This window comes from Anabrus simplex, chromosome 5 (assembly GCF_040414725.1).
Source record: "Anabrus simplex isolate iqAnaSimp1 chromosome 5, ASM4041472v1, whole genome shotgun sequence".
NCBI lineage: Eukaryota > Metazoa > Arthropoda > Insecta > Orthoptera > Tettigoniidae > Anabrus > Anabrus simplex.
This window is the reverse complement of record NC_090269.1, coordinates 430679243-430691460: the sequence shown is the minus strand read 5'-3', so window position 1 is coordinate 430691460 and position 12218 is coordinate 430679243. Positions and strand designations below refer to the sequence as shown.

Here is a 12218-nt window from a genome sequence, read left to right as displayed (position 1 = left end):
CGTGCGAGCCTGTGCTGTCTGCTTGTGTACGGTCTATAGTACTCTCCGTATCTCGTAATTTTAATTTGTCTTTATTTCATTTTATTTTTCGTTTTAGTTGGCCGGTTTGGGCCATGTGTAGTGTGCCATTTTATATTTCTAGGCCGTTATTTGGTCCATTGTTGGTGATTAGTTTTTGTTTTTGTAACTGTCGCAAAGTTTGGAAGGGAATTGCACAGGGTAGTATAATCGGTCCGTTACTTTTCTTAATATACGCAAATGATTTAGGGAACAATATAACATCGAAAATAAGATTGTATGCAGATGACATAATTGTTTATAGGGAAATAAATAACATTGAGGATTGTTCAGAATTACAAAGGGACCTTGAGAGTATCCAAGAATGGGTTGAAGAAAATAATATGAAGATTAATGGAGGCAAATCAACTGTTACAACATTTACAAACAGGAGTTTTAAAACTGAATTTGAATATACTTTGGATGAGGTAGTTATCCCTAAAGATGGCAAGTGCAAATACTTAGGTGTGAGATTTGAAAGTAATTTGCACTGGAAGGGTCATGTTGATGACATTGTTGGGAAAGCATACAGATCGTTACATGTCATAATGAGGCTACTTAAAGGATGCAACAAAGAATTAAAAGAAAAAAGTTACTTAAGTATGGTTCGTCCATTACTGGAATATGCAAACAGTGTTTGGGATCCTCACCAAGAATACCTAATAAAAGAACTAGATGGTGTGCAGAGGAAAGCAGCAAGGTTTATATCAGGGGATTTCAGGAGAAAGAGTAGTGTATCAGAAATGTTAAAGGAACTTGGTTGGGAAACTTAGAGTAAGAGAAGGGAGAAAACTAGACTTATAGGATTATATAGAGCCTATACAGGAGAAGAAGCATGGAGAGATATCCGTGAGAGGCTTCAGTTGGAAAATAATTATATTGGTAGAACTGACCACAAGTACAAAATTAGAAGGAATTTTAGCAGAAGCAATTGGGGTAAATTTTCATTCATTGGGAAGGGCGTGAAGGAGTGGAACAGTTTACCAGGGGTAGTGTTTGATCCTTTTACAAAATCTGTACAGATATTCAAGAAGAGAATAAACAACAACAGAGAAAATAAATGAAATGTTAGAGGGCATTCGACCAGTGCAGGATATTGTAAATAAAAAATGTGTGTGATTAAATTAATTCCATCCCCTTGTCTATGGAGTTTGGACAGCCCAAGTAGGGGACTGCCTGTAGGGGTGAAGTACAGTGGGGACTTCGAGGGCCCTGGGACCGCTACGGTAGCTGTGAAGGCCCTTCAGGAACTCTGAAAAGTGGTGGCAAAAGGGGCTCTGGTTAAGACGCAGCAGGTCGTTATGCTACTTAGGTTCCAAAATGGGTAAAATATAAATATGTAAATAAATTCAATGTTAATTTTAATCTTATACCAGTTGTATATTATTATTAGAAGTAATTTCACATACTGTATATGAGTTGTCTATGTTTGTAAGATATTATATAAGTAAAATTTTGTAAACAATATAAATTTATTAAGGATGATTATTAGCGTAAATTGTATAATATTGTATTCTAGGAAAATTTTCTTCATCTCTTGTTAATTTAAAATTTAGTGCTTGACAATAATGTATTTTAGTGTACCATTTTGCCACCGAGGTAGACACCTCATTTGCAAATAAAGAGATTTTGATTTGATTTGATCTCCTTCTCCTTCGCTTCTGCTCCTTTTGGGAGGCTGTGCTTTGCTTTGTTGGAACGCGCTAGCATCGAGTGGACGCTCGCTTGGAGCGCGGATGCAAACTGTTGATATGTGCGCGGCCCGTATTACCGCGACTGTATTATTCCTTTAGTGGTTCCATTTTCTGATTCCTTCGATAATGTGTTTCACGTCACGTTATTTTTCTCAAACGAATTTGTAAATTCTATGTTGTCATACGTAAGTGTGTAGTGCGATCGTGTGTACTGGCGGCCTGTTACACGAAACTTACTATGTCATTGAACGGGATACTACTTGATGTTTCAATTTTCTACAGTTATGTAAGTAATTTTTAATGCAGCCTCACATTTCTGTTTTCATTCTAATATTATGTGTGTTTATAATAAACCCCAGTTTCCTTGATCCATTCTTTTATTCGTGGGGGTTACGGGTTCATGCCATTCTGTCCTTTCGCTTCCCTTTGTCTATGCACGGATCCAGCTCCGAGCTGTTTTAGCTCGTTCCAGTCCATCCACAGCAATTTACGAAGAGAAGTAAGCGAAGTAAGTATCTGCACGTATATGTCGTGTACTGTGTTGATGTGTAATGGTAGCAGGGTATGGGGGTGGTGGAAATGGTAGGCAGAGCACGGTTCCTGACTGGAAGGTTTCATCGAGAGGTTGAATTTCGGTGAAACAGAGCTGGATTCGTCTGTAACTCGACCTCTTTTTTTTATGTTTGAATGACACTATTGTGAATGGATCTTAATTATGTTATTCTCTGACATACTTTCCCTTGCATATTGTGTATAATTTCAGTTTTCTAAGTTTACCATTGTTGTATATTATCCTCCCCATTATCTATTCTGTCTGACGATATGGAGAATATACAAGACCCTGTGTGTATAAACCCTACTTGTGTTGATCAACAAAACGTTTCGAGCGCATCAAACGATGGCTCTTCCATTCATTCAAATAACGAGAACAACAATGCCAATGCTATGGTAAACAATCGATCTATGCATTTATCTCTGATACCAACAGTGAGCCTATTTGTCGTACTTCACACCCGGTTGCTAACTGTACGCCCCTACCTAACATTGCTCTTGATATTATCCGGAAGTGGAATTTGAGGTTCTCCGGTGAGGAGAAATGTTTTTCAGTTATTGAATTTTTGGAGAGGGTCGAAGATGTTGCTGCATGTGCTTCGATGCCCCTAGATTCCTTTATCCCTGTTATTCCTGGTATGTTAGAGGGATGTGCGAGCAAATGGTTCCATCTGGTGAAATATAAAATTCATAGTTGGTCAGATTTTACCAAGGAGCTTAAAACTAGGTTTGGTTTGTCAGACATGAATTTCATTTTAAAACAGGAGATTCTTCGTAGGACACAAGGTCCTGAGGAACCTATTGATGAGTATGCGACCGGCGTCCCCACTTTGTTTAATCGCTTGGACATCGAAGTTCATGAGACATAAATTTTTGATACATTCCATCGAAATCTTGCCCCAAATTACAAATTGTTTATCAAAAGGTCGGAAGTAAACTGCGTCGACGACATTGTGAATCTAGGCCGTGAATACGAGTCTACTCTTCAGTCGAATCACCTGTACCAACCACCGCCCCCGCCCTCCAGTTGCTCTTTTCCTGACGTCGCCTGTCGTTCTGTATCAAAATCTGTTTCCTTTGCTGAGTCACCTGCCCGTGCATCATCTACTGAACACCCTAGCGACCGTTTCGAGTCCCCTCGCTCACCCGGTCGCGTAGCCAGCGCGCTCCCTGATCAGAATATTCACCGTCGTAACAAGGCAACTTCTATCAGATGTTGGAATTTTGGAAAAGGTGGGCACGTCTTCAAAATATGTAATTCAAAACCTCCTGTGAAGTGCTATCAATGTGGTCTAGCCGACGTATTCCGCAACATTTGCCCCCGATGTAACGGAAACCAGGGAAACTAACCCTGCACCAACATGAAGGCCCGCCGTTGGTGCCTAAAACCTTTGCTCATCGCCAAATTTGTGGACTCCCCTTTTCGTCACCCTGGGCCCAAATTCATTCTGGTTCACGTACTGTATATGCTTTGCTTGATACTGGATCTTCTAGTTCATTCGTAAATCAATCTGTGTTGGAGGGAATGAATATAAAATATCTTCGAGATCGCGAATGTTCTATAACCTACATGTCAGCCGACGGTCGTCGCATGTGTCCTAAAGAACGTACCAAAATCCATTTCAAAATTCATAACTTTTCTTGGGACTGGAATTTCAACATTGTCCCCGAACTGTCTGTTCCCCTGATCCTTGGTGCTGATTTTATGTTAGCCACTGGATTGTCCATTGACTTTATCAGCCGCTCATTCGCTTTTCGTTTCCGATCTAATGAGAACTTTCCATTTGAGTACCCTACCAATAATATACCGTTATGTTTTGTGTTGAACCACAGTCCTCTAATCGATTTATCTGACCTGTCCAACGATCAAGCCTCCGAGCTTAACGATCTCCTAAGTGATTTCCCCGATGTGCTTACCGCAAAATTAGGTTGTGCTAAAGAATTTTCGTACTGTATTAGACTGAAAGACCCTACTCCCGTTAGGCACTCCCCTTTTAGTTGTTCTCCTCCCAAGCTTGCTGCCATGAGGAAATGCATTAATGAATTGTTGGATAAAAGTGTCATCAGCCCCTCTAAGTCCTCCTTCAGTAGGCCCGCTTTTCTGATTCCCAAGAAAGACGGCCAGCCTCGTCTTGTGATCGACTATCGATCCCTTAACCGGAATGTGGTATTCGTCAGCTTCCCTCTTCCGACCATCGAATCCGCGCTTCAATCTTTTGGAAAAGCCCAATGTTATCCTGTTTTTTATTTTAATTCCGTCTATTTTCAAATTCCTCTCGAACCCTCTTGCCGAGAATTTACAGCTTTTGCCACGCCCTTTGGCTTGTACCAGTTCAATAAGGTACTGATGGGCATTTCGGTAGGTGGACAAGCGCTGAGTCGAATTCTTGATTTTGTCTTCGGTGATTTGAAATGTTCCTGCCTGTTTTCGTATTTAGACGATGTCGTTATTTATTCTAACACCTTTGAAGAGCATATTGGTCATCTTCGGGAATTCTTCAACAGATTGAAAAGACACGGATTCACCATCAATCCTGAGAAGGTATCTTTATGTTCGAGAAGAATTAAATTTTTGGGTCATGTTGTCTCCGGGTCCGGCATTTCTGTTAATCCCGACAGAGTTAAATGTATTCGTGACTTCCCCAGACCAAGAAATCTCCATGGTGTCCGTAGATTTCTCGGCATGATTGGATTTTATAGTAGGTTCATCCCTAACATCTCTGAAATTTCAGCCCCTTTAAATTTTCTAAAAAAAAAAATGTTAGATTCTTTTGGAGCGATGCTCAGGAACTACCCTTTTGTCAACTTAAAGATGCCCTCTGTTGAGCCCCGGTGTTGCACAGTCCCGACTTTAATGGCGAATTTGTCCTTCAATGTGATGCTAGTGACATAGCCGTCTCGGCTGTATTGAATCAAAAGCTTGAGGATGGTAGCCTAGCTCCTATTGCCTATTTTAGCAAAAGATTACTCGACTCTGAAACTAGATATTCCATATACGAGAAGGAATGTTTAGCCGTAGTCCTTGGCGTCGAAAAATTCCATTCCTACCTCGAGCATCGGCATTTTTGGGTCCATACTGACAATCAGGCGTTGTCTTGGATGAGTGGAAATGTCAAAAGGTTAGGAAGAACGGCTCGCTGGATTCTCAGATTATCTTCATATAATTTTACTGTTGTACACGTCAGGGGAAAGGACAACATTGTTGCCGATTGTCTGTCGCGCATGTATGATGGTGTCGAAACAGCTGATTGCGAGATTGGATGCAGTCCCGATAATTATCTTCCTGCCTGTCTACTTCAGAATTACCCTCTCAGTTTCACTGATCTGTCCGAGTTTCAAAAGAAAGACGATGAATGTGTTCGTCTGATTGACAAGCTTTCTAGGAAGGAACCGGGTTGTGAGTCCTTTGAATTGAAACAGGGAATTCTGTACCACAATAATCCTCGCGGTCACTCCTCTAAAATTTTCGTCCCTCTGAATTTAAGGCGCATGATTTTAAATTACTACCATGATTCCTATTTAGGCGCTCATCTTGGCCAATTAAAGACCTTTCACAAAATTGCCTGTATCTACTACTGGCCAAACTTGAAAAAATATGTTTTTGAATACGTCAGATCATGTGACGTCTGTCAAAAATGCAAACCAGCCCAGAATAGTCAGGTCGGTCTGCACTCTGCCGACGTTGCCAATTTTCCAGGCGAGAAATTATTCATTGATTTCTTTGGACCCTTAACGAAATCTCGAAATGGCAACACTGGGATTCTATCTGTTATTGATGCTTTCTCTAAATTCATCTGGCTGTTCCCAGTTCGCAAGATCAATTCCAACGTTACTGTAAACTTGCTGTCTAAACATATTTTCTGAATTTTTGGCCCACCTAGAGTACTGGTTTCTGACAACTCCTCTGTTTTCACCAGCGCGAATTTTCGCAATCTTTGCTTTTCATGAGGGATCCGCCATGTTCGCCTCAGTTCCTATCACCCTCAGCCGAACCTTGTTGAGAGGTTCCATCGTAACTTAAAAATATACTTGTCTGCCTTTCACTATAACACACAATCCCTCTGGAATTGTTACCTTTCTTTTTTCAGCCTGGGATTCAACACTGCAGTCCACGAATCCAGCCGGTTCACTCCTGCCGAGCTATTCCTAGACAGAGTACTCAACGATCCGCTCTCCTTGAGGTGGAATATCAGGTATCTTTCAGAGCCCTCCCGCCACCAGAGCGTACTGGAAAAATGGAAGATAGCCTCCGAGCACCTTGTCAAAGCCAGAGATAGGGTGGCTAAGAGGTACAATAAGGGGAGGACATCTGTACCTTTCCATGTCGGAGACTTGGTATTAGTAAAAAGATTTCCCGTCAGTTCAGCCGTGGATCACATTACTGGGAAACTGTGTCAGAAATGGTCCGAACCCAGGAGGATCAATGAAATTTAGGGACCTGTAACGGTCAAACTTGAGGATCTTTCCAGTCGTGTTCAGTCCAAAGCACACGTCTCCATGCTGAAATGATTTTACGCCAGGAGTTCGTAATCCTTTCTATTTAACTTATTTGATAATTGCATGGTACTTTGATTTGAGTAAAATACCTACCCAGTCTTGAAGGGCGTGTACTTAGACTTTTGTTTTTGTTCCAGGAAACAATGACCTGTTGTAAGAAATGATGTACGAATGTGCAATTTATTACGATGTCTATGTTTACGAGTCTGTATGGGGCTCGCATAAAATGGGCTGACTCAAACTCAATTTCATAAAACGCAAACACGGAAATGAAGATCATAACCTACGATACAAGAACTTTACTTAACGTCTGCTGTTCTCCGCGAGTCTGTGTTGGTGTGTGAAAGGACACATAGAGCCACATCTCTCTCTGCGAGTTCTTAATAACTAATGATGACAGTAGGAAAGAAAGAAAAAACATTTATGTCTGCATACATTTTCATCCTTGTACATAATGTTTTGTTATTTTAAATTGTTTATATCATTGCACCTAGATTAAGTTTAGTTATAAGTTTTTGGGGGAATAAGTGCGCGCACTTAAATTTAAGTGGCATCCATTGGTAAAATGAGCCCTCCTGGCTGATCACCAGGAAAGGTCTCATTTTCCTGGGTGTGTAGGGAAGGTGTGCCGAACCAAGCCTGCCTTGGTGGTGCACTTCCTTTATTCCTACTTCTCCTTGACTGTCGTTGTCGCCATTAGCGATAACATTACCCGAATGTGACGTGAAACTTATAGTTTCTCATTGAAGATGGCGCTCTTGCCATCTGTGTTTATACACAGTCTCTTTGACACAGTCTGTCTCTCGCTCTCCGAGTGTTAAGTTGGTCTGCTCGTGATGCCAACAATGGACAGATCAAACGTGATAAGCAGACTGGAATTTAATATGTGCTTCTTGATCTGCGAATTGCTATTATCGTGGATTTACTTGTTTCAAGGCTCGGTTCTTTGCTTGAAGTTATTATTTTGATTGAGGTAAATATTTTGAGACTCATGATTGCTGCTCCCAGGTATTCATTCATTTCATTTCATTTTCATGCCAGTTACAAAAACTGTTCTGTGTGATTGTATTTCGGTAGTCTTTTGTCACCTGTCTTTGCAGGCTCTTAATTACTTCATTTTATGTGTGTGTTTTAATTTTTCCTTTCTTTATGTGCACATGCGTGGGAACGGAGAGTGGTATTTACCTATGAGTTTGTTTGGGCCTGTGTGTGTTTGTGGGTTTTGAGACCATGCATTTTGTTTACTCATCATTTGGAATCATGGCTGAGCATTGGTGTATTGTGTGATTTGACGCTACGGGTTTTAATCCATGTTTGTCCACGTGAGGCAATTTGGATGTCCCGTGTAGCGGGTCGACGAGTGTTGTGATTGCTACGATTATATTTGGATCAGCCTTGCCTATATTTTGCGGCGGTCCAGCATTGTATCTGCGGTGTTCGAACCATACTCGTGAGCCCATGATATCCTTCGCTATCCTGTGCGATAGTATACGTCGCGTGCCTTTACACTCCGGCCTGATCTGGGTCGATTTTATATTGGGTCTCTCTTCTTGTTCGTACATGTGTGTGCGTGCGAGCCTGTGCTGTCTGCTTGTGTACGGTCTATAGTACTCTCCATATCTCGTAATTTTAATTTGTCTTTATTTCATTTTATTTTTCGTTTTAGTTGGCCGGTTTGGGCCATGTGTAGTGTGATATTTTATATTTTATATTACACTCCGGCCTGATCTGGGTCGATTTTATATTGGGTCTCTCTTCTTGTTCGTACGTGTGTGTGCGTGCGAGCCTGTGCTCTCTGCTTGTGTACGGTCTATAGTACTCTCCGTATCTCGTAATTTTAATTTTTCTTTATTTCATTTTATTTTTCGTTTTAGTTGGCCGGTTTGGGCCATGTGTAGTGTGCTATTTTATATTTCTAGGCCGTTATTTGGTCCATTGTTGGCGATTAGTTTTTGTTTTTGTAACTGTGGCAATATCTCCTTCTCCTTCGCTTCTGCCCTTTTTGGGAAGCTGTGCTTTGCTTTGTTGGAACGCGCTAGCATCGAGTGGACGCTCGCTTGGAGCGCGGATGCAAACTGTTGATATGTGCGCGGCCCGTATTACCGCGACTGTATTATTCCTTTAGTGGTTCCATTTTCTGTAGTGCGATCGTGTGTACTGGCAGCCTGTTACACGAAACTTACTATGTCATTGAACGGGATACGACTTGATGTTTCAATTTTCTACAGTTATGTAAGTCATTTTTAATGCAGCCTCACATTTCTGTTTTCATTCTAATATTATGTGTGTTTATAATAAACCCCAGTTTCCTGGATCCATTCTTTTATTCATGACGGTTACGGTTTCATGCCATTCTGTCCTTTCGCTTCCCTTTGTCTACGCACGGATCCAGCTCCGAGCTGTTTTAGCTCGTTCCAGTCCATCCACGGCAATTTACGAAGAGAGGTAAGCGAGGTAAGTATCTGCGCGTATATGTCGTGTACTGTGTTGATGTGTAATGGTAGCAGGGTATGGAGGTGGTAGACCTGACACTATTTCTTTTCAAAAAAACACACTTATAAACTTCAATTTTGCACCTACAGTATTAACTCATTCACAGCCTACCCCATTAATTGATGTTTTAGAACAGTGGTTCAAATAGCTGCTTATATTTCCCATTAATGCACGAATGAATTATCAGAAACTTACTGTACTGATCAAGGGAGCCTCGATTTATGCATTTATGCACTTAAATACGACAGTTTGAAGTACTGGTAATTATTTTGTTTCGAGTATGTTCTAAAATCAAACAAGGGCAGAATTGTACATTAGCATACAGTCTGTAACTAAGACTTCCTCCATATTTTACTTGTAGCACAGAAGAATCAATCATTCATAGAAAATTAACAATGTTTTGGAGGAAAGAGTTCAAGATGATTTTTCAGATGATGCCATGTGATGCAATGACAGTGAAAGAACAGAGACATGTATGGTTGCGTAAAGGTATTGTAAACAAACATGCTTTCCAAATATTTTGATCAACCTCTGATATATCCTGCACAAACAGATTTCACCTATTCTTAAAGTTTCCGAACATTTCACTACGTTTTAACCACTAGCTCCTTAAGAAATTAGGAATGAAAAAGAGGATTAAATTGACAAAAATGGTTAGTGCATGGACGCCAAACACCTATCTCTCAGCATGGCAGTGAAAAGGTAAACAACACTTTGTATATTGTTCAGGTTTTTACTACAATTTTACTTTACGTCACACCGACACAGATAGGTCTTAAGGTGACGACAGGATAGGAGTGGGAAAGAAGCAGTCGTGGCATTAATTAACGCACAGCCCCAGAATTTGTCTAGTATGGAAATGGGGAAACCATGGATAACCATCTTCAGGGCTGCTGACAGTGGTGCTCAAACCCACTATTTTCCAAATGCAACCTCACAGCTGCCTGGCCATAACTGCACAGCCAACTCACTCAGTGTGTTTAGGTTTAGGGGAGGAAAATCTAATTAAAATGAACTGTACTTACATCTTTTCTTCTCTCAAGCATGGGTTAAGTTGATCGGCTGTAGGTTCCTCTATGAATATTTCGTTCTTTAAGTCTCCAGAAGGCTACAAGAAAGAAATATGAAAAGCAAATTAAGAAAAGCAGAGCAATGATGTGACAAGCCTTGTTTCTTGTTACGGGTTTGGCGATGTGACATGTTTTATGGCCAGATGCCCTTCCTGTTGTCAAACTCAGTTGAGGAGTTAATGAATACAAAATGAATGATGGTGACTGAAATTGAGTAAGGAGGTGGAAGGAATCAAATTTGGCTTATAAATTGTAACTGTCCTGGCATTTGACTGGATATGAAAATGTGAAAACCACAGAAAACCACTCTCAGAAAGTCGACAGTAGAGTTCGAACTTACTTATTTCCAGAATGCAGAGCTTGACTCCATAGTCGTATTTCGTCAACACACGTGGCCACGCCACTCAGTAATGAGGTAACAAGAATAAAAATATAAATAGGCCCCTTTAAACAACAAGAATTATCACCAAAAATATAAATAAACAAACAGCTGGCATGTAATTGAAAAACTGAAATGAACATGTTATTAATTTTATATTGAGAGAGAATTACGTTTTTCATAATAGGTATTACAAAAAATCCTTATGAATCATATTGCGTGTACTTGTAAAAGGATGTTATACTTTGGTATCTATGGATCTACAAACTCCTGTCCTGTTAAGAAATTCAATAAGATAATGTTCTACTTCATAAATATGATTACAGTCTATGGAATCAGTTCTATTGTGCAATTACTCCTGCTCCCCTCCTAAAACAGGAATGAGCGCATGGCACTGTATGTTCCTGACATTTAATATTTTATCTGACCTCATTTTCAAACTGGAATTCACCTCTCATTTAGATACAAACAACAATATACTATTTGTAGATTCAACTCTTTCAAAGAAAATTGTACCTGCGAGGAACTGTGCACTCATTCTTTTTTTTTTGAGAGGATGTACATTAAGTTATAACCTTTCAAAAAATGTTCAAAATCTGTTGCTTAATGACGTTAACTTGTTCTGCTAATTTCGGAAAAAGAACTGAATCTCATTAGAACGTAAAGGAAACCCGAGGAAGTATTGTACAATATACCATATTTTCTCACATAATTAACGCCCTTGTATAAATTACACATCCCAAAGTTTTTGGGCCCCATGTGAAGAAACAGAAATGTTCACATATTTTATTTCGAAATAAAGATGTCAACTACTTAGGTAGCAGCCTTCCTATTGCAAAACCGGGCTTTCCAAATACCGGGCAACATGCTGTTATCAGCCAGTAGGAAATACCACTGCACTAGTACATTGAAAGAATCAGTGCAGAAGTGATTAGTGAAGCACTATTCCAGTCTGGTATAAACGTATTTTACAAGTGTTTTGGGTACGGAACATGCGCTTCCTGTGATCTCAAAGTTGTGTGTTAGTGCACAGTGAGCAAGCATTCGAGTAATACTGCATCATATAAACTTGTGGTGATCAGTTATGCAGGAACATACGAGAACAGGGCCACGAGTATTCAGTGTCCAAATGCAACGTGCGCTACCGCGGTAACAGAGAAATGTACTTCAAGTGACCAACAAATCTTGAAAAGCATTTCATGGACGCAAAAGCAGCAAGTTTCCGAAAGCAGAGGAGGATGTGCTTAAATTTATGATTTCATTACACGTCAAATATGCCATTTCTCATGAAATGCTGTATTTTTAATGACGAGAAATAACTGCTGTACATGGAATCAGTGTCTGAGATTTGATGGTTAGCCAAGGCTTGATGATTAATTTTATGAAGAGAAATGGACATTCTCTTCGACGGAGAACAACGTTATGCCACAAAGTGCCGAATGAATTCAACCAAAAAGTAACTGATTTTTATCGCTT

General features: G+C 40.2%; 1 protein-coding gene across 1 annotated transcript in view; it reads right to left on the bottom strand.

Annotated features, from left to right (window-relative positions):
* LOC136875055 (zinc finger protein OZF) overlaps positions 1-12218 on the bottom strand; it is a 149919-nt gene that overhangs the window by 42040 nt on the left and 95661 nt on the right. The window contains exon 5 of the mRNA XM_067148780.2: positions 10319-10401. Within this exon, the coding sequence (XP_067004881.2) occupies positions 10319-10401 (83 nt within the window). The remainder of the gene's footprint in view (positions 1-10318; positions 10402-12218) is intronic.